The sequence below is a fragment of the Elephantulus edwardii genome, unplaced genomic scaffold (genome assembly GCF_000299155.1).
Source record: "Elephantulus edwardii isolate Elephantulus edwardi_28Jun2011 unplaced genomic scaffold, EleEdw1.0 scaffold00091, whole genome shotgun sequence".
In the NCBI taxonomy this organism is placed as follows: domain Eukaryota; kingdom Metazoa; phylum Chordata; class Mammalia; order Macroscelidea; family Macroscelididae; genus Elephantulus; species Elephantulus edwardii.
In genome coordinates, this window is record NW_006399841.1 from 7,810,071 (window position 1) to 7,834,253 (window position 24,183).

Here is a 24,183-nt window from a genome sequence, read left to right on the forward strand (position 1 = left end):
AAAAAAAAATGCTATCTTGAGCATTTCTGAACCTGATTTGTAACTTAGTACTTCTCTAATTAGCTCCTCAGTCATGAGTAGTGTCTGTGACTTCTGTGTGGCCATTGCAACGAATTTCCAAACTCAACAGAGAAGTAGAGTGTGCCATGGGAAGGACTGTCAGTGTCAGAGTTGGAAAAGTGGTTGGAGCAATGCTGTGTGAACTCCTCCTCATGAGAATCAGCTTTGCGTGGGCTGCTGCTTTCCTAAGTGATTCTTTCTCTGTCTCTCAGGAAGTTAGAAAAGGTCAGATGTTGCTGCTGCCACACCACTTTCATAAGATGCTCCTGACAATGTCAAGCACCTTGAGGCACTGGTGACATGCAAAACCCACAAGACTGTAGCACTCGGAGTAGCCTTTTATAAATGGCAACATTTGTCTACTGACAATTGTGACAAAATCTTCAGAAGGCAGACCACATGGTATTTAAAAGAGAAGCTGTCCCCGCCAGAAGAGAGGGAAAAGAAAAGTGACTCATTTCACAGTTTGTACTCAAGAAATGTGTCCTGAAAGAGGAAATTCTCTTTTTAAAATAGAGCTTTTAATGGGAGCTTTTCAAATCGAAGAACTAACGAAGCTCCTGCTGTCAACACTTCTGTGACTGCATCTACAGTTTTGTCTACAAACACATGGAAATCGGCTAAGTCCATGGGTTTTTGTTTTAGATTTGCTAGGAAACTGAGTAGCAAGGAAGCAGAATTGGCAAAATGATGAAAGGAAAAAGTCATGATACTTTACAGGGTCTCAGTGGGTGTCCAGTCCTATCACAATTTGGACCAATGACTTCATCTCTCTGGGTCTCCATTTCCATATCTGTAAAATGGAATAATTACACTCATCTCAGAGGGCCGTTCAAAAGACTGTAAATGATATACAATGAAATATTTTAAAAATATTAAAGCATTCTATAAATTATTTATAAGATTATGAGAATTACTTCAAATACTACTGAAACTAAGAATGGTCAGTACATTTTCTTCAAAATTACCAGATTAGACTCCCCTCCCCATCCCAATGTAGGCCCTTTTCTCTGTAAGTTTTAATAATAATAATAATTCATAGTACAATTATTCAGATCACAACTAATGTTTTTCTGGTATTATTTTGTCACTCTAGTAGTAGATAAAAAACTATTTTCACGATTTTTATTACTGTGTTCTTCCCTTTTAACATTCAGTTATTTTAATGATGAAAGAAAATAACGGCTATTTTAACTCTGAAAAATATTTTGCATATTCCAAGCAGAAGTGCAGCAAAAGTACAGGTCTCCAAGGGGCACATAGCCTGCGCTTGACTAGGAACCTAAAAGTTGGCAATTCCACCCTACCAGCAGCACTGAAGAGTTTGAGAGACCTCACTACCTACTGCCACAAGGATTCTATCCAAACCCAAGGCAGTTCTATTCTTGATTCTGAGATTGTTATGAGATTGACTCAACAGAAACAGGTTTGGGGTGTTGGTTTTAGGTTTTGTTTGCAATTGTGGCTATTTAGCAGAGAAGAGTTTGGATAGAAATGCTGACTAAAAGCAGGAAATTCTACTGCACCTCTATTCACCGCTGGTGAAGGACAGGCAAGCTCACAGGTGAAATGAGGTTTAAGAAGTGACTTTCAAACAGCCTGATCACCAATTACCCATCCTAAGGTCGACAGTCTCAAGTTACTTCTATTTATGAAGCAGAGAGTCCCAGGTTCACCTCTGGGGCCATCTCAGACAACACAGGAAGACATTTAAGAGATGGGATAGTCAACCGGAATTTCAGGAGCTCATTCCAAAGGCTCTAACGCACGTAAATTTAATTAAAAACACTAATCACAATCAAAAGACTATGTTGTCGCAGTGGTCAAGTATTCTCTTTGGCTTCTTTACATGTAACTCCTTATGGATGCATGCACACACATAAAACGTGTTCACACACATATGACACATTTATCTTTAAGATATAAATACATTCACATATAACCCACATACATCTAGGATAAGATGTATACACATATATATCCCATAAACATTATACATCGAAGAGACATATATCTTAAATGTATAATATTTATGTCTTAGGGAGAATGCATCAAGAGTGCTTGGGGACAAAGATGCAGAGGCTTCACCTCACATACTTCAGACATGTTGCTAGGACTGACTATTCCTTGGAGAGAGACATGATGCTTGTATAGGTAGATGATTGGTGAAGGAGAGGAAGACCCTTGACAGGGTGGCTTGACACAGTGTCTGCTGCAATAGGCTCTAATGTGTCAAGAAGTATGAGGATGACACAGGATAGGACAGGGTTCAGATCTGCTGTTCATTAGGTTGCTGTGGTCATACTTCATGGCACCTAACCACAACACACAATAGTACACACACACATCACTGAATTGTGGTTTTAGTGAAGACTCTTCAATATACACAGACTGACAAAAGGACAAGGAAATCTCTCTTGGGGAAAGTGGAACCAGGATAGTCCTTGAAGACAAAGATGGTGAAATTTTGTCTCACATCCTTGAGGATGTTACCATGCGGCACCAGTCCTTGAAAACCATCGTGCTAGGAGAAGCAGAGGGTCCATGAAAGAGGAAGACTCTCAGTGAGATGGACTGACAGAGTTACTGCAACAATGCGCTCAAGCATGGGGGATCTTCAAAGGATGGTAGAAGATAGGACAAGGCGTCAATCTGCCGTTTACAGAGATGCTATGTTTATAGTGGACTTGATGGCACCTAATAAAAACAATTTCACATATCTGAATAAAGGTACAGAGAACAAAACTATTTTGACTTGTAGAACATGAAGAAAACACATTTTTAGTGTTTAATCAAAATGTTTTCATATAAAAGAAACTGCATATTGGAGAATAGCAGGAAAGGTCTAAATTAATTGCAACTGCAAGCATTATTTACAAAATTACCACCAGGCTGCTGTGTTTTCCCCACACCCTAAAGATACTGCAGAACATTCATCAATAAAACGAGTAGCATGCAAAGCTCTGAATTTAAGGAAACACTTTGAAAAGAGGTGAATAAATGTCAATTATTTATATAATCATGACAAACATCCTTATGAATATTGTCATACACATTTTGAAAGATAATTGGGGTTTGGTTTTGCTTTGAAAGGCAACTAACAGCACACTCACTGAAGAGTATTCTGTCTGAACCACTTCCAGTAAGTGCTACAAAACATGTTAGGTCATAAATTGTCTATTAATTTCCCTTTTCCCCAGAGACAGGCAGGAGGAACCTGTTTAGGTAGCGCTGGGAAGTCAGCCGTAGTTCCAGTGTCCATAAATGGGCTTCCTGAGTGTGGATCTGGTTGGAGGAGAAGCTGGAAATTCGTCTGAACGCTGTGCTTGCACAAGTGTGGCGGCAGCTGTTGTTGGTAAGTATCATCATGTTAAGTATGACTCGTAGCGACCCTGTGAACAACAGATCGGAACCCTGCCACCCTCCTCATCTCTGGGTCGCGCGCGTCCACTGCTGCAGGCACTGTGTCAGTCCATCTTCCTGGCGGTCTTCCCCTGTTCTGTTGGACCTCTACTTCACAAGTATTTAACGGGTATTCAAAGAAGAAAGGCAACCAAGGGACATGGGGAGCAGGGAGAAGGAGCTGCAGGGACTCCCATCATCTCGGTGCACCACCACCCAGCTAGAACTCACTCTAGATCCAAGCACAGCAATGGCGGGAAATCACTTATGAGTCACAAAAATGAATGACAAAAGTGCAGAAACCCGCATCGGCATCACTGACTTTATGAATTTTCCTGGCTTCTAAAGTTATAACAGGATGGGGCCCTCTCCAATAGATTAACACATGAGAGGATAAGCTGAATCAAAGACTGTCTGCGATGAGTGGAAAAACAAGGTCCTTCACGCCCACAGACAGCAGCTCCCCCAAACTCAGAGCGATCAAGACTGTAGACAGAGCAAGCCGCTCATGGAGAGAGCACCTGACAAGCAGATCAAGTGAGGCTCCCCACAACCCACAGGTCTCTGACAAGAGTACAGGAAGTCACAAATGACAGAGCCATCAACACTCAAACTGAAAGGTAATCAGTTTGCAGACTAACAACAACAACAACAAGCCATCTCAGTCTTAGCTATATAAGCGGTTTATCTGGCCTTCAGAGTCAATGCTAACAATACGAAATCGATCCTACAGAACAATCTTGAGACAAGAATATATGTGTTAAGCCCTGAGGTAAAACTGAAATTTCTCCCTCAGGTCATTTTCACTTCGTGAAGGAGTTCTTGGGGTGGTACAAACTGCTAACGTGCTCAGAAGGCAACTGAAAGTATGAAGGACTCAGAAGAGAGATCAGCCACCTACTTCTCCAAAAACAACCACTGAGAACTCCATGGCGTGTAGTGTTTGGACACACTGAAATCACCAGCAGACAGTGGACTCGAGGCAACTGTCGTGAAGGCATGAAGACGCTCAGTCTACTTCAGGGAGGATTAAGAACAGGACTGGAGCGTCTCAGACACAAAAGGTCTAGTAGACATAAGACCAGTGTTGTAGGAATAGGATGGGAGTGGGGACAGGAGAAGAATGACAAGATCGTGCACTGGAATAGGGGAAGGGAAAAACTCTGAAAGGAATGGATGCTTAGACGTCAGATGTTTGACAGTCATCTGGAAGAAGGCTTATATTACTAAGTGCATTGGGGAAAGGTGAAGGAAGAAAAATATGAATGAAAACTCACCTTTTCTGTAAACTTTCAGTAGAGTCACAATTATCATTTTAATTTTACAAAAAGCAAGGCTTTATGAATGAAACAATCAAAGGGTGTTGAAGAAACTGTGTAGAAGGGAACATGAGGAAACTAGGCTGGGACAGTAAAGGAAGACTCAACAGAAAAAGGGGTGTTGAGAATGGGCTTTATTTAAAGGTATTTTAGGGCACACAGAAAGAATTGGCCAATGTGGGAGATGGAAGAGGCTTGACCTCATCTGAACATGGGCTCCACAGATGCTCTCGAGGTCCCTCACTGAGGTAATCACCAAAGGATTCATGGTAGACTTTCTACAAGAGCCCTGGGCCACCTATTCTCCATGATGCCTAGGCACTAGTACAATATAGACATATGGAAATCATCGGGGTACAAGAGGAGGTCAGAGGCACAAACTTGGAGAGTCCTACACATGTCAAAGTCAGAGGACAGACTTGCACTGTACTAGCAAAAGTCAAGAGCAGAAATGAAACCAAAGGGTGATGCATTTCGTGTAACTAGGTTCCTGTCACAAATAAATTATCTGATGAAGAGGTTCTGATACGAAGCTTCTAAAAACCATCCTGATGAATGTTAGACATGTTGCAATAGCAAGCCACTTGAGATAGAGGCTGCCAGGGAAATGTTTTCTTCTCTCTCTCCCTGTTTTCTTTTTTGGCCAAGAGAAGTTAAAGCATCAAGATCAAAGAATAAAGTCAGAAAAAGTAAAGGTTGTTTGTTTGGCTTTTAAGAAACAGAAAGTAATTGTGGGAACTGATTCTGGTGGCCACCATGCTATAAGGGCTTTACTAATGGGCTCCTGGGACTTGCCGCCGTTCTGATTCAGAGTGACTCCATAGGACGGAGGAGAGCTGCTCTGGAAGCCTCCGAGACGATAAACCTTTATGGAAGCTGCCTGCCCCATTTTTCTCCTGCAGCGCGGTAGCTCAAGGGTTCAAAATACAGACCTTCCAGTCATCACCTGAGCACTGAACCATAAGAGCCCATGATTCTACAAGACAAAAGTAACTGGAAAAATGCAAGTTAGGACGCTGGAGAATGCTTTTTGTCTGTATACTTTTACCACTATGACTCCACAGCACCTAACCACAACAACATAGAGAGAGCTACGTTAGCCTAGTGGATAGAAAGTTATGCTACCAAGCCGAGGGTGGGTGATTTTAATCTGTAGCCCTCAAGCCTGGTTCAAATTGTTTTTTGTCAAACATTCTTCTAGGTGGCATAGCACTGGCCTGTGCATTGCTGTACAGAGGTAACTCGTGGTTGCTGTGATGCTGAACACTGCGACACTGATGTGTGTCAAATGTGATAATGGTTACCCATGGTAGACAGTGTTTGGTGGAGCTCCCCGATTAAAACAAGCTTGGAAGCAGGGGTGGGATCCACTTCCGAAATGGCTTGCCTCCAGAAACTCTATGAACAGTGCTCAGGCCTTTTGTTCATAGGGTTGCTATGAGTTGTCTACGACTCGATGGCACCTAACAACAACAACAACAAACATACTTTTACCAACATGTTGTTGTTGTTGTTATGTGCCGTCAAGTTGCTTGCGACTCATAGCGACCCTATGGACAACAACTCTAAACTCTGCTCTGTCCTGTGCCAATCTCACTGTCTCTGACACACTCATCCCGATTGCCCCAGGCACCGAATCAATCTACCTCCCAGAGGGCCTTCCCCTCCTGTGCCTGCCCTCCACCCTCCCAAGTATGATGTCCCTCTCCATGGACCGGTCTCTCCTCACAACATGAGCAAAGTATATCAGACGAAGCCTCAGAATCCTTGCCTCCAAGGAGCAGCCCGGTTTAACCCTCTCCAAGATGAATCTGTTTGTTTTCTTAGCAGTCCATGGTACCCTCAACACTCTTCTCCAAAACCAAAGCTCAAAAGCATCAATTCTTCTATCCTCCCTGGTCATTGTCCAGCTCTCTGATGCATAACAAGTGATTGCAAAGACCATGGCCTGTACCAAACGCACCTTAAGAATAGTAAAATAGATATTGTCTACCTTCAAGTTGGAATTGACTCACAGTCTACCTTCCAGTGGGTTTTCAAAGACAGGGGAATAGATGGTCCATCTTTCTCTCACGGAGCAACTGTTGGATTTGAACCACATGTCTTATGACTTAAGCCACCAGAATTCAAGAGAAAATATATAGGAACCCTCAAAATCCAAAATAATAGACATGTAAAAAAATATCCAGAAGCCAATCAATGAAACAAGCTAACAGCAGCATCTATGAAATAGTTTAAACGAAATGTTGGAAGGTTTAAGCAACAGCGAATTCTCAGTGAGTATCAATCAAAGTAATTTCTGAAAACTAACCTGAGAATTTTCAAAGAATGCTGAAGAGGAAAATCACATCCTGAAAGCACATATCATGAATCCATTAGCTCCCTGTAAAGATACAGCCATGAAAAGCAGTGGTTTAAAGGCCACAGACTATACTCAACAGTGTCTGCAGGCTGTTCAAAGACACTGTGAGGGGACACAGCACCATCTCTCCTGCCTAAAACAGCAGTCTGAAAACTGCCTATCCGTAGCAAATGTGGTCCTTTCTGAAAATATATTTAAGAAAAATGGTGGTGACATCTTTGAAAGGCAAAAGAACACTAATTACATCCAGACATGCTTCTTTTCTTTGCCTCCCCCCTAAAAAAAGCTCCAGAAACTCCTCTAGGGTTTCTTACTTCTAGACATAGAAACACGGATGTGGCAACATTTCCTCATTTTAGCTCTTAGAAAAGACCTCAGAGACGTCTTCACCAGTTCTGTGCAAAGGGAGGCTCAAACGTCGTCCAAAGAGAAAGGACATTGCCACCAGAACCAAGGTGGCTCCTTCTTAATCCAGAAGTGTCTTCGAGTGGAAGTAAACATGCCATTTAGTCAGGATGGATGCTTGGGCACCTGGAGGAGACATCTCTAAATAACTGTGGTTTGTTTTTCTTGATGTTAATGGCAATCCTCACCAATGAACTCCACATTTGTCACTTCTGACAAATGTTCTATTCTGATTCAAAAGCTCAGAATTCTACCTCAACGCTGACCATCTCAGCTGACCTCCATTGGGGTTCTGAGGCTGTAAATCCCCTGGGAGGAAACTGTCCTTCTCTCTCTCATGGAGCCACAGGCGGATTCAGATTCCCGGAGGGGCCCCCTCCGAGTTAGCAGCACAGTATCCTGATGGACAGGCCACCAGGATCGTCCGGATTCAAGTACAAGGATCATGGAAATGGCTTCTAGGTCCATTGCAATGCCTTCTTCTACCACCACAGAACATAAAACTTGTTATAGTTCTGTGCTGTCGAGTCGCTTGTGACTCATAGTGACCTACAACAGCCCTAAAGCCTACTCTATCCTGGGCCAATCTCAGTGTCTCCAACACACCTACTCCCATCACCCCAGTCACTGAATCAATCCACCTCATAGAGGGTCTTCCCCTCCTGCGCTGTCCCTCCACCCTCCCAAGCATGACGTCCCTCTCCAAGGACTGGTCCCTCCTTGCGACATGTCCAAAGTACGTCAGACAAAGCTTCAGAATCCTTGCTCCAAGGAGCAGCCTGGCTTCACCCTCTCCAAGATGAACTCATCACTATCCAGCTCTCTGAAGCATAGCAAGTAATGGCAAAGACCATGGCCTGTTTCAGGTGCACCTTAGTCTCTAGACTGACATCGTTGCTCCTCAGTACCTTGGAGAGTTCTCTTGACAGCAGACTTTCACAATGTGATTCATTTTTTAATTTCCTGGCTGCTGGTACCAAGAGTGTTGATTGTAGAGCCAAGCAAACTGAAGCTGTCAATAATCTCAATCTCTTCACCATCTATCATGATGCTGCCAATCAGCCCAGTGGTGAGAATATTTGTTATCGTGAACTGAAAAAACTCTGCTTGGAAAGAAAACCAGGCCCAAGGGAAGCAAGAGACACAGCCAGCCTGCCCAGATGCTGCTTCCTGGTTCTACAGACGTCCATCTTTCTCAGCTGTCTCCAAGGCAGAGTTTTTCTTAATCTCCACCTCAGGGTCAGGTCTGGGTTACCTTTCATTCAAGACCAATGTTCTAGGATAATTATATATCCGCCATTTCTTTTCTACTTGCCGTGTGGTCCCTAAACTAGGAAAATGATGAAAGGTTTGGCTAAACCTAAAATTAAAAAAAAAAAAAAGTTTGGTAACCTGACAACACCAAAGATTTTCGTTTCTGTTTGTAATCTGGGGTGACATTTTCTTTATCTGCTAAGTGAACAAGAAAAGTCTACCAGAATGAACAGACTTGGTTCTTAGGGAACCTGATGCATAAACATTGAGGAACACTCGTTAAAAACAGAGTTAAGAATATTTAAGAAAATATATATTTAGAACTAAAAAAAAGGTACCAAAACAAACAACAAAACTTTAAAATGCTGTAAATACTACAGATAAAGAAATTTAAAAATAACAAATATTTTTACTGACATATCTCTGAAACAGGTTTCCTACAATTTTGCATATAGAATCATGAATCTTATCTTCCAATAATATTTTGCAATAGTCTTTATAGGAAGAATAGGAAAAGAACGTGATGGGTATTTTTTCCACTTTAGCATCTTCAGTTTATCAGAATTTAAAACTGACTATTAATTTGGAAAACTTGCTTTCTATAGGTAAGGATGTGTAACATTTTTCAGGTGGCCTCTAAAGTTGAGAAATTAAGCTTTTTAGTATGTGATCTGTATGGCTAGAGGCTTTAATAAATATTAATTGTGGTTAGGGCAAAAGCTTGTAGGTCAAATGAGTTTTCCATTTAAGAATGTATACACATTTTGAGTCACAAGTGATTCCCTCCACGTAACCGTGCCCCTCCCACTTCCTCCCTGGTTTTCCTGTTCCCAATTGTCATTTTTCCCCTGCTCCTTTCTGCCTTCTGAGCTTGGTTTGGGGGCAAATATGCTCTTTCGGCTTCCTGCAGTTGACTGTTCAAAGCAACATTCTCCTCAATGCTCCTCTGGAGATGGGGTGCAAGTTGGTCTCTTCAGCTGCAGGCATGAAGGACGATGAAGGCCCCAGGGCCCAGGTTCCACTGCTAGCTACGAGACCAGGAAGTCTGGGGGTTTGTTTTGGTTTATGATCCTTAGTTAGATTCTACATTGTCCTCTCACTTTGTCCACAACCTTCTGCAGTCTCCATCAGAGCAGACGGTAGTGACAGCTACACAGCACCTATTTCTGGGCCCAGGACAGTGAACGTCATAGTTCCTGGATCCTCTGCGGTAGCTGTGTCCTTGAATAGTTCATTTTCTTCACTTCTCTGTCCTCTAGGTGAGTGGAGACCACCGGTGGCAGCTTAGACAGCAGCCTGGGATTTCAAATGCTCTTAAATACATTTTAACATCACGGTGGTGCTGTTGTGTTCGGTACCATCAAGGCTACAACTCACAGCAGCCCTGTGGACAACAGGTCTGAATGGTGCCACACCCTGCACCGTCCTCACCATTCAGGTATTTTAGAGCCATGGTTACAGTAGCACTGGTTTAGCTACATTGCTACAGCTCCTACTGGGCCCCAAAGGGCAGGTCTCTAAGTCCTGCTGACTCCACAGTAAATGCTCCTTGGTTTCTCGCACATCTCTGTGTATAGATGGTGCAGCCTTGAACTCCCTAACTCTTCCATTCACTGTTGTTAATCGTAATACTTCGGACTCTCTGATAGCATAGCCCTGTCTCACCACATCACTCGGTGTACAGAACTTTCCCATCAAAGTCAGAAGCATGATGTCTGACTATGTGCGTTTATTGTCCAAACTCTGTTTTTGTTTGTCTCCGTGTTTTGTTATCTCCTTTGGCTAGGGAAATTAAACTCATGAATTTACAAAAAATGCTAAAGCAAAAGAAAAATGATGGATATTGTCATTGTTTCTCTCAACACCAAGAATCTCCCACCGATGAGATACCATAAAACTGGTTTATGCCAACTTAGGCAGCACAGACTTAGCACACCAATTAGGGATCTAGTTCCCTAAGCCAGAACATCTGGGTTCGAATCCCAGCATAGCTAACTGAGGCCTTAGGAAAGTTCCGTGCTGCCAGGAGGCCTTTGTGTTGGGCTGGTAAAACGGGGGAAAAGGAGCATTCTGAAACCCGCCTCTGAGAGAGCCGAGTTAAAGATTAAATAATACACATAAATTCAGCTGAATCCAGGCCTGGTCCTAAGATCTCAACTCCTATTTTTGAGAAACTTGTCTTTACGCAGTCTCTGAAAGAAAAGATTCCAGAGATGGCAAACTCCTCCGAAGGGTCACATGTCAGGTCCCATCTGCCTGTGCACGGAAGTGTGACAGTTTGGGAATGACCAGAGTTGCAGAGGGAGTCATGTCCAGCAGTCCATGGAGCTCGGCAGTGGTTTACAACTCGAACTGATAAAGACCCACTCTGGCCCCAGCTGAAAAGATACACCTGCCTTCATGCTTTCCTTAAGGCATTCATACCCTGCCAGAACCCTGGTTCTCTAAAACACGTGCTTGTGACAAGTCTGTATCATTTAAAGCATCGGGCGTTCCCTTTCTTCCCTTCAGGATCTTGAATAGAGTCTGGATCACTCAAGATAAATATTTACAGTTTCCCAGAACAGATCATCCAGGGAAGCTTATCATAGTCCTAGTGTTCCCAAGACAGAGACGAAAGCAGCGAAGATACTAAGAACAATTGTCTTTTACATTTCAGCTCAACCTAACTCACTGCTATCTAGTCAAAGTCAGAGACTGCCCATATTTCTCCTGTGCAGCAGCTGGTGGACTTGAACAGCGTGCTTCTGGGCTGGCAGCAAACTCACTCACCATTTAGGCAACAAGCCAGAGGAATAAATCACACACCGAAAAGATGAATTTCTCAGAGGACATCAAACTGATTATGGACACTTAGTTTTATAACTTCTGGTTAATAAGCAATGCTCTCTACTCCATAGAAACCACAATAAAATGGACAAAAATGTAATGTCTACCCAATGTGTCCAGAGAGGAATATTGCTGATGCCAAAAATGACCTCTAAACAATAGGCAGGGCCAAGGCAGGAGTACAAAGGGAGGCCCACCAACACTCAACTCAACTCAACTCATGGCTGTGGGGCCAGCACTGACTCACAGCTGACTCTCCGGCGGGTTTTCAGAGGCCGTAGATGGCAAGGGAGGAGACGGCCATCCTTCCCTCATGGAGCACCTGGTGGAGCTGAAATTGGTATTGGCAGCACAATTCCATAACACCAGGCCAGAAGCACTCCTCTGTTAGGTCAATATCTTCACAAATATAAAACAAGCAAACAAGTTGTTAAATCAACTATATTCTACACTCTTACCCTGACTGACAAATTTACCTTCATAACGTCTTGGAAGTTCACATACAACTTGAGAATTTCTTGGACTTTTGAAAATCCCCCCTCAGAACTGTTTGAGGTCACTGTCACAGTATCAACTAATCTCATGGAGGCTATTCCTCTCTTTCTCTGACCTTTCCCAGTTCTAGGTCTGTTTCCAAGGACTCCTGACCACATGCCCAAAGTGCGTGAGACAAAGTTTCACCATCCTTGCCTCTAAGGAGGACCCTGGTTGCATTGTCTCCAAGACATTCATCTTTGGTTCTTCAGATGGTAAATTCCTACTCTCTTGAATATTATTAGCAAATTCCCTCCCGACACACCTGTCCATCTACTCATTCCTCCATTGAAAACAGCCTAAACACCTGGCAAAGAGACAAGCTTGGAACACACGCGCGCACAGTGGTAAGTCTCAAGTGGCTGAGAAGACGTCATTTCCCCTATTTATACAACAAAGACGGTGACATTTATCTTGCAGCCGCTTCCAAAGATTAAATTAGATAAAGCACATCAGGTGGCTAGGGCAGGGTGGATCCTCAGTGAATGCCACGTCTCCCACTCTCCTGTCACCTTACTTCCCCTGAGGTAAGGCAATCTTCCGGCTCAGCATTCCTAACCCTTGCAACATGCCAGGTGAAGAAGTTTGATAATTATCTTGTCCTCGCCAGAAGGAAACATACCTGGGGAGCAAAGAGACACAAGGAGAGGAGGGAATGCAAGATAGGTGAAAGCATTCTTGCCACGAAGGCAATTCTGCTGTCTTGTTTCTACTGAAAATCAGAAATTAACTCTGCTGAAGGTGTGTGAGGGCCTGACCTACAACAGCTACCGAGATGATGGGCTTTTATGCAAAACGTGGCAGAATTATGCCATGCTGTAGACAGGAAGTGGGCTTCCCCTGAGCCCTATTTTAAACCATCTTGGTGGCTTGTATCAAATCGAAACAAAATTCACACAGCTCCACTCACTCATACTCATTGGTGTGGAACTGGAACCAACTCACAGCTGATCCTCCAGGAGGTTTTTAAGAGGCTATAAGTCTCATAAGAAGAAATTTCCCATCTTTCTCCCACAGAGCAGCTGGGGGATTCGAACCACTTGCCTTTGGGTGGGCAGCACAACTCCTTACCTACTAGACCACCAGAAGAGACACTTGCTTTAAATCAACTCTGCTTTGCTGTTTAAAGACCAGAACATAAAACTCCCATTTAACAAAACTGGATAAACGAAATTTAGATTTTAGCACTCATTTTTCAATTAAAGTCCCTTTTCAATAAAGAGGAAACAAACAAACAAACAAACAAAAATCTGCATTTCCTGGACAATTTCATTGGTAAAATGTCCTTCCAAACATTATGCAGTAGCTTTCAATGTCCTACAATACTTGAACCTTTACAGGTAAAGGGTAAGTAGTGGTGGATCACCTGCCAAGCAAGAGAAGAATGACACACACAGGGAAGGTGAAACTCTTCACTTCTGGGTAATACGTGAGCATAGGTGAGCCTGTGTTTGCCTTCCTTAGTGAGCAAAGCATTGGGGGGTTGGGGAGTGTTGGCTAAGTGCCGTCGAGTCAAGTATGACTCATGGCCACCCTGTGGACAAGAGATCTGTCCTACCCTGCACCATCCTTACCATCATTAACACATTTGAGGCCATTGCCTCGGACAACATTATCAATCCATCTTGTTGGGGGTCTTGCCCTCCTTCACTGACCCTCCATCCTCCCAAACATGATGTCCGTCTCCAAGTCTCTCCAGGAGACATGTCAAAAACATGTCAGACGACTCTTTACCAGCTTTGCCTCCAAGGAGCACTCTGGCTGCACTTTCTCCTTCCTCCAAGACCTATCTGTTCGCTCTCTGGCAGTCCACGGGGTCTTCAACCCGCCTCTCCAACACTATAACTCAAGTGTCTATTCTTCTAGGCTGTGAATGTGAAAATGGCACAGATCCTGAAGAAAGTGCTAGAGCTGAGAGAGAGGCTAAGGGCAGTCACACCCACAAGCTGGGTCTTTGATGGAGTAAAAACAACAAAGTGGCACTGCTCACCAAAGATTAGGAGGTAAACACAAGTAAACTTGAATTTACCCAATGGGGTAATCTGACACTTAAAGGTTAGACCAAAACTTCTCGGCATTCTCCACCTCATTTGCGGAAAAGTAAAGATATTTTTCTGCATTTTCCCAAAAAGAAAAAAAAAATTCTGTAAGATAAGATCAGTCTGATTGCCTGTTCAGAAGAGAGCCTAAGTAAACTGCTCTCCCAGAAAGAGTTTACCCTGAAAACCAAACAGCCAAGAAACAATGTGCACTTCCTCACAGTGGCTAGTCCTCAGATGGACCACAGCCAGCGAGGTACAGCCCTCAGCACTACAGCCAGCAAGGTACAGCCCTCCAATGCACCACAGCCAGTGAGGTACAGCCCTCAGCACTACAGTCAGCGAGGTACAGCCCTCCGATGTACTACAGCCAGTGAGGTGCAGTCGAGCTGCCGCCCTGTGTTTCAAGTACAGCCCTCAGCACTACAGCCAGAGAAGTACAGCCCTCAGCACTACAGCCAGCAAGGTACAGACCTCAGCACTACAGCCAGTGAGGTGCAGACCTCAGCATCACAGCCAGGAGGTACAGCCCTCAGATGCACCACAGCCAGTGAGGTACAGTCGAGCTGCCGCCCTGCATTTCCTGGTGGCGCAGGTGGCAGAGTCAGCACCAAGCACCGCCACTAGCCCAAGGGCTCTGCATCTGCAGGGTTAAGCCCATCGGCACCTCTGAGGGAGAAGGAAAGAGTGATGGGCAGTTTCCTCCTGGCAAAGTTGATAGCCTCCAAAACTGACAGAGGGTCCTTGTGAGTGAAAACTGACCCAACAGCCATGAGTTTGAGTCTTGAGTGACACACAAACTACGGCCTGAGACCTTAGAGGTGAAGGAGTGGGGCACATCCTTTACCTTTGATGGATCAGGTGAGCGGGCCTGATGGTCGGCTGGGTAAGGAAGTCAGAGACACAGCGTCAGCTTACACTGTGAAGAACTGAGAAACACGCCTGTCCCCAAGAGAGGACACTAGCTCAGATTCATTCCAGATACCTCTCCTTACGATACTATCCCAGTTAGGTCATAAAAGATGATGGAAATGTAGCCAGTTGGCCCACATTCCATGCAGAAAACGCTATTTAAGCAAAAGTGTGGCCTGAGTCACCTAAGCCACTTACGATCAGTGTGTATAAGGGAGGAGTGTGTGGAGACGGGACCTAAAAGAGAAGGACGTGTGGGCCCCTGGGGGTGGGAGAGTGATGCTGACCTGAAGCATGGGATGCAGGTCACTGCGAACCTGGATGGACCACATTTAAGGAGCTCCTAACAATAAGAGCAGCAGAAGCTGGCTTTTTGGAGCATTTACAATGCTGTAGGTGCTATGTTAAGAGCTCCAAAGCTTCCTTCATTTAATTTGCCCACGATGACAAACAGCAGGTTCCATGATTGCCACTTTGTTGATTAGGGCACTAAGACAATAAAATAACTGCAACAGGAGACGTCACCAAATGCGACACAGGCTTAGAGCCCAGGATAGCCTGATTCCAAAGTCTGTACCTGACACTCTTTCGCTTGCAGCCTATCTCTAAGGGAAGGCTCAAGAGACATATTGGGTTGCTACAGAATGAAGCTCTGGTGTCCTCGTGGGTAAGAAGTTGTGCTGCCAACCCAAAGGCAGGTGGTTCGAATCCACCAGCTGCTCCATGGGAGAAAAATGGGCAGTCTCGTCCCGTGTGATTTACTGCCTCTGAAAACCCCATGGAAGGCCAGCTGTGAGTCAGCTCTGATTGGCTGGTACATCACAATAACAACAGAACAGAACGGAAATGAAAATGGTCCAACAAGGGATCCGTTAACAATGGAAATGGAAAAGTGAGAACCTGTCAGTGAAGTAACTGTAACCAGAAAGACCGAGAAAGAACTATTCAGTGTGCACTCAGGTCCCCTCCACACAGCAAAAAAAATGAGCAGATGCAGACGCAGTCAAGGAACATCCAATAAGTTCTATATTCTTTTGTTTATAACACTGTCCTTGGTGTTCCACTCAAAGGCGGCAAAGTCTGTCTCATTCATTGAGAATGGTGTGCACCCCACCAGCTACTGAGAGGCACTCAGGAAGAACCACGAGGTGGGAGGGAGGAGGAAAGTCCACTTTGACAAGGACACCCACCAAATGTTACTCTTAACTGGGAAAGTATGGGTTACCAAAAAACCCACAAAAAACAACAAAACAAAATAAACACACAACCAGAAAAAAAACAACAACCCAACCCAAGGCAACCTAAAGAAAATGTTCAAAAGTCAGGCAGACAGATGAGGAGCAATTCACAGTCACCTTACATGGACAGCAGTTAACAGTTACGCTGGACACAGTCCATAATGAATGCTCACTATGGGGAGCTACCAGGAAAAATCAGCGACAAATTACAAATGGAACTCGTATTTTGCAAAAAGCCGTACAAGATTAAAAAGAAGATGTCAGTAAAGGAAGTGGTCTGGAGGGGAAAATGTGCTTCCTGAAAACAAAGGTAAACACAGACCCAAGATCAAATGCTGGGGCCAGCGATTTCCAGTCTCTGAGCCTCACAAACACAGGTCACTAACGTGACTTTGAGAACCATGAAGATGTTTATCCCCATGACACGATCACCCACATTTGGATTTCAACAGGAATCTTTTAGGTACAGTCAAAAGTGAACAAAATCATAGTCTGATTTGAAGCATTTCTAGACAGGCAAGCTCTACCCAAAAGAATAAAATTTTTTTTCATTTTAAGCATGTAGGAAGTGTGAACTTTTGAGTTAGAAACAAAACAATGATGCAGATAAACCTCTAAGGGACATGTGTCCTTATACTGAAATGCATTGTCCACTTACACTCTAAAAAAATAAGACGATGTTCATTCAGATGAACTAGAGACTGTGTACAGCGACATTTCATCGTCTTATCTGACTAGTTGTTGCTGTGTGACGTTGATTTGGAATCCACCCATTGCTGACCGTCCAGCAGGCTTTCAGAGCCAGTCAAGTGTAGCAGAGGAGAAAGCTCATGCTTCAGCACAGCATCTGGTGGATTAGAACCCTGTGCCTTTGGGCCTGCAGTGCAGCTTCTTACCACTAGGCTACCAGGAATCCCTTAGCTGACATGAGGTACTTTGAAAGATGTTTTGACACTTTAATTATGCTTGGAAATTTCTGAAACTATTTTCTGGACAAATTAAAAAGCAAATGGAATTGGGTTTGTCGTCTTTATTATTGCCCCCTCAACCATCTTCAAAAATTTAACTGGAAATTAATGCATTCTCAGAATGAACCCTTAATCCTTTTGAAACTCTAATTCTATAAAAATGATAATTAAAAGACCAACAGCCTAAAAACAAAAAAAGACCAAGAGCCTGACTTTTATAAAGCTATATGAAACCCAGGTGTTTTTTGTTTTTTTTAAAAATACAACTCAGCTTGTAAAACTAATTGTTTAAAAATGTGTGTATAGATGAAACAAAACTGACTCATGAACTTTTATTGAGTCTGGAATTTGCAAATCATAAATCTTATCCTTGTAAACAAAGCCCATCCCAGATAAACTAACAAAATCAGAGTATGAGTGCTTCCGTCTTGCATCACCCAAAATCAAAGTTTTAATGATTTTTTTTTATGTACAAAGAAAAGTAAAGGTGTCATTCTTAATAAGGATGACCAAAGTATGGCCTTCACTTTAAGATAATGTTTTAAAGGAGTGCTTGACCACTCTGGTTCTGCAACGTCCAAGAACAGAACCCCAACATTTTTTATGAAACCCTAAATACTCAAACCTGTGTTGGGACTGTTGCTGACAATTGTGCTTTTCCACATTCCATTAAGAACTCCTACTCCATGCTACCTTCAAGAGAGGCCAAGTATTTACCAAGTTCTCAGGTCTACAGTCTGTCTGTGAAATAAAGTGTCTCAGGTGTCCACATCCTCTCCTGTCATGTCATCAAATACCCACACAAGGCATGTGTGTCAGTGAGTTCCAACAGTCACAGCACTATTCCTCCAGTGCAGTGGTTTTCAAGGGGAGGAGAATGCCCATCATTCTCCCAAGAGCTGCTGTGGATTCGAACTGCCTGACTTTAGGTTGGCAATGCAACACCTTATCCTGCCAGGCTGTCAGCTATCTACATCCAGCCATGACTTTTTATAGATGAGGAAACCCAAAGCCCAGTAAGATTCATGGCTTGCCCCAAACTCAGTTACCAAAAGTTACCACTATTGGAGATACTGTTATGCGGATATAGCTGCAAATTTTGGAAGGAAGAAATCTGTCCTCAACTCCTGCATTCTCCTTTTCCTTTTATACATCTTGCGCTGTCCTGGTTGAACAAGGGTGCAGTCTCCCCTTTTTGAACTTACCATTTTAATGCTTCTCTTTCCACCCAGTGTTAGCAGCAAGGCCTCCCCTCCCCGAAGGCAGCACCCCCAGCATCTGGCACCCCAGAGCGCTCGGGAAGTAACTCCAGGCCTCGCAGCTGGCCAGCCCCACTCCCTCCCCAGCCATGCCAAGTGGACGCCAGATCCAAACTTTCCTCTGGAAGTCATTTCTTTTGTAGACGCTTTTCTCCACCTTCTCCAACCTCAGAAGCCGGTTAGTGGGAATGTGCACCCACTTTCCAGTCCTTGGCGGGCAGTGACTGGCTGATCACGGGGGTGTCTCGGTGTTCTCACCAAGCCGCCAGGTGCGCACCCCGCGGGAGCCCCAGGTGACCCACACGCCGGGGCCTGGGCGAGCCGCACCCCACCCGGGCCTCCACCCCTGCCTCCCTCGGATCTCCAACTCCTCAAACTTCCCTTTCCGGGGCTGGGGGTTCGCCTCGCCCCTGGCCGACCCAGCGCCTTCCCTGCTCGCACAAAGGGCCGCTGCCACTTAACTTTCCTTCTCTTTTGAAGGATAAACTCTCTCTTCCTGGGGTCCGGCCACTCGGGAGCTGCTGCGGCTCCAACTTTGCCACTTCCGCCTGTACACGGCTCCCCGGAGCCGCCTGTCACCGGGGCAGGGCGCCCGGCCTGCGGGGGACACTCACCGGACTTGGGGACCGGCTGCTGGACGGTGCTGGCGATGCGCGTCCACAGGACGATGTGCAGCGGCCACAGGCCCCGGAGCAGCGCCCGAGCCATGGCCGCGCCCGCCGCTCCGCATAGACCGAGCAGCGCGCGCTTCCTCCGCCGCCCGCGCCTCCGCGCTGCGCGCTCCTCGGCGCGGCAGATGTGCGGCCAGATGTGACGCTGCGCGCTACCAGGGGGCCTGCAGGCCGGCGTGGCGCCGAGGGGCCCCCGGCGGCCGGAGGGAGCTGCGCGGGCGGCCGGCGCCGGGCATGTGCGCGGGGTGCTCGGCTGTGCGCGCCGGTGACTCACTCGGCCTGGCCGGGCGGGTGCCGCGGGGAACAGGAAACTCTACCAACAGCTGGGAGGACTCTCCGCTCCCTCTTCCCTTCCAGCCCTCCTTCTCGCCGGGCTGCCAATCATCCCCCCAGACCAGCCCCTCCCAGGACGGGGTGAGCCTCCAACTGCCCCTTGCTTCTCCAAACTCGGGCGGGGCGGGGTGACTAAGGGTAGCCTCTCAACGTGCTTGAACACAGTCCTCATGTCGGCCATCATCTCCCCGCGAGGCCCCCTCCCCAGTGTCCTGTGCTGAACTCTGGATTGTTTCCTCCAAAGCTTTAGAGTTGTGTCTTTCACAGTGCATCTCCGTGGCCCATGAGTGTACCTTTCAAGTCTTCCTTTGTGAGTTGTGGTGGTTTCCGTGGCCCAATAAAAGAGTAAGGATAAATACCGTCTCATTAAACTCTGCCTCCTCCAATTACATGTCCGTGTATGAAGATGTGTTCAATGTCACGTCTTAAACTATGTATCTTACTAGAGGTCAAGTCCAGGAGAATGGATGCCTTTGAGCTGTGGTGCTGGAGAAGAGTATTGAGGGTACCATGGACTGCTAGAATAACAAACAGATTCATCCTAGATAGGGGTAAACCTAGCTGCTTCTTGGCAGCAAGGATTCTGGGCTTCATCTGACATTTTGGACATGTTGCAAGGTGGGGCTGATCCGGTCCTTGGAGAGGGATGTCATGCTTGGGAGGGTGGAGGGACAGCTCAGGAGAGGAAGACCCTCTATGAGGTGGATTGATTCAGTGACTGGGGTAATTGGGATGAGTGTGTCGGAGGCAGTGTGATTGGTACGGGATACAGCAGGGTTTAGGGCTGTTGTACATAGGGTCGCTATGAGTCGCAAGCGACTCGATGGCACATAACAACAACAACAATGGGGACCCGGTTAAAATTATTTTGAATCACTAGTTCTGAGAGAAGGCCTAAAACTGTTGCGTCCTAAGCGCTCCCCAGAAGTAAGAATGGTCAAACTTCATCTCACATACTTTTGGAAGAGACCAGTCCTTGAAAGACATCACACCTGGGAAAGGTAGAGGCTCGTGGAAGGAAGAGAGGAAGACCCTCAACAAGTTGGATTGGCAAGGTGACTGTAACAAGGGGATCGAGCAAGATAGGGCAAGGTTCAAATCAGTTGCTCAGATGTCCGTGGCACGGAACCACAATGGCAGAGGAGTTCGTAGCACCTCTCCTTTTGCATGCCAGGTCTCTAGACTAGCCTCTTTCTGACTAGCTGTAAATGATTATCACAAAATGATAGCAGGAGATACAGTTTCTTCAATATGTTTCAAATGCAGCATAAAATGTAAACATGAAAGTGATCTGTGAGTCTGCTAAGCCCATAGGGGTGCATTCTAATGATGTCGTCTCTTCTGCTAAAAAAGCATAAAGGAGCAGGTTGGGATCAATTGTTCAGCCCCTTTTGTCTACAGTGGTTGGGCTTGCCCAACAAAATTCTGCCTTTCCTTGGTTTTTTGTTTTGTTTTTTTTTTTAACGTTCTTACTCAAACCTCTCCTCTTTCAAATGTGTCCAGCCAGGTTGGATCACTATATCCTGAGCACCTTTGACCCACCCAGCAGTCCTTTAAGGAAAATGCCACTTCCCAGTTCTCATGTTTAGCTTTCAGGACAGACAATGATCAGGAGGGGTGGGGGCCTTCCGGCCCTGCCAAAGCCCTCACTCCTGTAGCGATGGTGTAAAGTCAAGTTCAAAATCCACATCTACTTCCTTTGTACCCCTCCTCAAATGCCACAAGCACAGCCTGCCAGGACTTAAGCAGGAGGCTTCTAACCACGTCTTTGAGGCCATCCTGGGCCCTTTAACTTAGTTCTTCAGTCCAGAGCTGCAGTCAGTTTCCCCAAATGCAGACTTGATTGTACCAACCACGTGAGGAAGTTCTCTTAGTGACTTCCCACTGTTCTTAAGAGGACACTGGAAACAAAATTCTTGAGTACACTTCTGTGTCTCAATCTCAACCCTTTCTTCCCCCTGACAGGCTAAAACTTTTAAATTCCTTAGACTCTGTGTCCCTTCCACACCAGCCCTTCCCTGATGTCTACTTGCCTTGCTGTAACCTGTTCTTCACTTCCTCTTTCCCCACTCACTTCCGGGACTCTTTCTGGGTGAATCATAACTTCCTTACTGAGCAAATTCTCCTTATCTCCCCAAACAGAACTTTTAATAATGCATTCTCATGGTATTACATATCTTTTTCAGCAGCTACAATAGATAGGTAGGGAGCTCTAGTTAGCCTAGTGGCCAGAACCTGCATTGCAATCCCAAAGGTAAGTGGTTCAAATTCACCAGCTGCTCCACGGGAGAAGGGTGGGCAGTCTCTTCCTGTGCCGTTTACTGCCTCTGAAAACACACTGGAGGGAGAGCTGTGAGTCATTTCTGACTCAACAGCACATAACCACCACCACTGCTGTGTTGTTAGGTGTCATCGAGTCAACTCTGACTCCAAGAGACCCCAAGAACAGCACATCTGAACCCTGCCCTTTCCAGCACCCTCTTCATGACCTGTCATGGTCAAGCCCACTGTTTTCATCACTGTGTCAATCCCTCCCCTTGAGGGTCTTTTCCTCTTCCTCTGACCTTTCCCGGCATACCGTTTCTCTCGTAGGACTGGTTTCTCATGAAAATAAGCCCACAGTGAGTGCCACCATCCTTGACTCTGAGGAGAAGCACCCTGGGTTCTCCTCATTCAAGACAGACTTCTTTGTCCCTTTGGCAGTTCACATGCTGTTCGGTGCTGTTATTGTTGCTATGTGCTGTGGAGGTGAAAGCAACTCATTGCTGAACCCCCAGTCGATCTTAAGAGGACACAGACTATCTTTCTCCTGCAGAGCAGCTGGTGTATTTGAACCTTGTGCCTCTGGGTTTGCAGTGCAACTACTTACTGCTGGAGGGGCACCAGAGGTCCCTAATATATTTTGCTCCAATAAAACTGAAGCTGCATTAATTATTTCTTTAGATATAGGCCTGGTTTTAATTGGTTTTGGTCGAACATTCTTCTAAGTGGTGCAGCACTGGTCTATCCCTTTGCTCTACAAAGGTAACTTGTACTTGCTGTGATGCTGAACACAGTGACACTGATGTGTCAGTGAACACAGTCCTCGAGTTGACCAGCATCTCCCCACAAGGCCCCCTCCCCAGTGTCCTGTGCTGAACTCTGGATTGTTTCCTCCAAAGCTTTAGAGTTGTATCTTTCTCAGTGGACCTCCATGGTCCATGTGTACCTTTCAAGTCTTCTTTTGTGAGTGGTGGTGGTTTCTGTGGCGATAATGGTTACCCATGGTGGACAGCGTTTGGTGGAGCTCCCCAATTAAAACAAGCTTAGAAGCCAGAGTGGCATCAACTTCCGAAATAGCTTGCCTCTGGAAACTCTATGAACGTGGAGAAACTGTGAACGTTATTTTAAGTGTTTAGATCTTTCACTCATAGGGTTGCTATGGGTTGTCTACAACTCAACGACACTTAACAACAACTGTTATATTGTTGTTGTTGTTGTTATGTATGGTTGAGTCGGAACTGGCCCATAGCTGACCCTCTGGCGGGTTTTCAGAGACAGTTAATCACACAGTGGGAAGATTGCCTATCCTTTTCCCGCAGAACAGCTGGTGGATTCGAACCGTGTGCTTTCGAGATTGCAACACAGCTTTTTGCCACTTGGCCACCAGTGCTATAGTTTGAGAATGACTTAGTTATGTTACTTTTTCACTGAAATTTCTCTCATAGTCTGCAGAGAGATCGGCTGTTTACGCAAATGGCACCTCTCTCTGGTGGTTTGAATCCACCTTCGCCTGCTCAAGAGAGGAATGAATAGGCATTCTCCTCCTACGTGATTTACAGTCTCTGAAAGTCCACTGGTGACTCAACAGCAATGAGTAGAGGTGAATTCTCTACTCCACTCCATAGCGAACTGCATTAGTAATTCACACCCCTTTGACAGTTCAAATTCAGCAGCAACTCTGAGGGAGAAACACAGGCTACACCCGCCCCTGTGATTAGCAGCCTCTGAAGCATGTTTGAGGGTCAACCAAATAGAGTGACAAAGCAAAGACATTTGACTGTGTGGATCACGAGTGGGAATCCCTGAACACTTAACTGTGCTCATATCAAATCAAAGGAACATTGTATGTTTTGAAATCAGAAAGGTGAGTCAAGGTTGTATTCTTTCTGCTACACCAAGCAAATAATTCGTGAAGCTGGACTCTATTAAGAAGAATACAGCATCAGGCTTGGCAGAAGACACATCAAAACCTGTGTTATGTTGATGCACAACTTGCTGAAAGTGAGGAGGACCTGAAGCACTTGCTGCAGAAGATCAAAGACTATAGTTTTCAATGTGGATCATATCTCAGCATCAAGAAAATAAAAGTCCTTCTGACTGGGCCAATAGAGAGTGTCGTGATAGATGGAGAAAAGATTCAAACTGTCAATTATTTGATCTTACTGAGATCTACAACCAACACCCTTGGTATCAGAAGTCATGAGATCAGGAGTCATATTTCTCTGGGCAAGTCCACTATTAGGGAACTCTCCAAAGTATTGAAAAGCAATATTGTCAGGTTTAAGACTAAGGTGAGCTTGACTCAAGTCATGGTATTTCAATCACTTGGTACGCAT

At 45.2% G+C, this 24,183-nt stretch overlaps 1 protein-coding gene across 2 annotated transcripts in view; it reads right to left on the reverse strand.

Moving 5' to 3' along the window:
* TGFBR2 (transforming growth factor, beta receptor II (70/80kDa)) overlaps nt 1-19,289 on the reverse strand; it is a 91,881-nt gene extending 72,592 nt beyond the window's left edge. The window contains exons 1-2 of one of the 2 annotated variants that reach the window (XM_006890628.1): nt 19,196-19,289; nt 779-853 (exon numbers count right to left, since the gene is read on the reverse strand). In XM_006890628.1, coding sequence (XP_006890690.1) covers nt 779-853; nt 19,196-19,289 — 169 coding nt within the window. The remainder of the gene's footprint in view (nt 1-778; nt 854-19,195) is intronic. The other variant, XM_006890629.1, reaches the window with a different exon arrangement.
* Between the last annotated feature and the right edge of the window lie 4,894 nt (nt 19,290-24,183).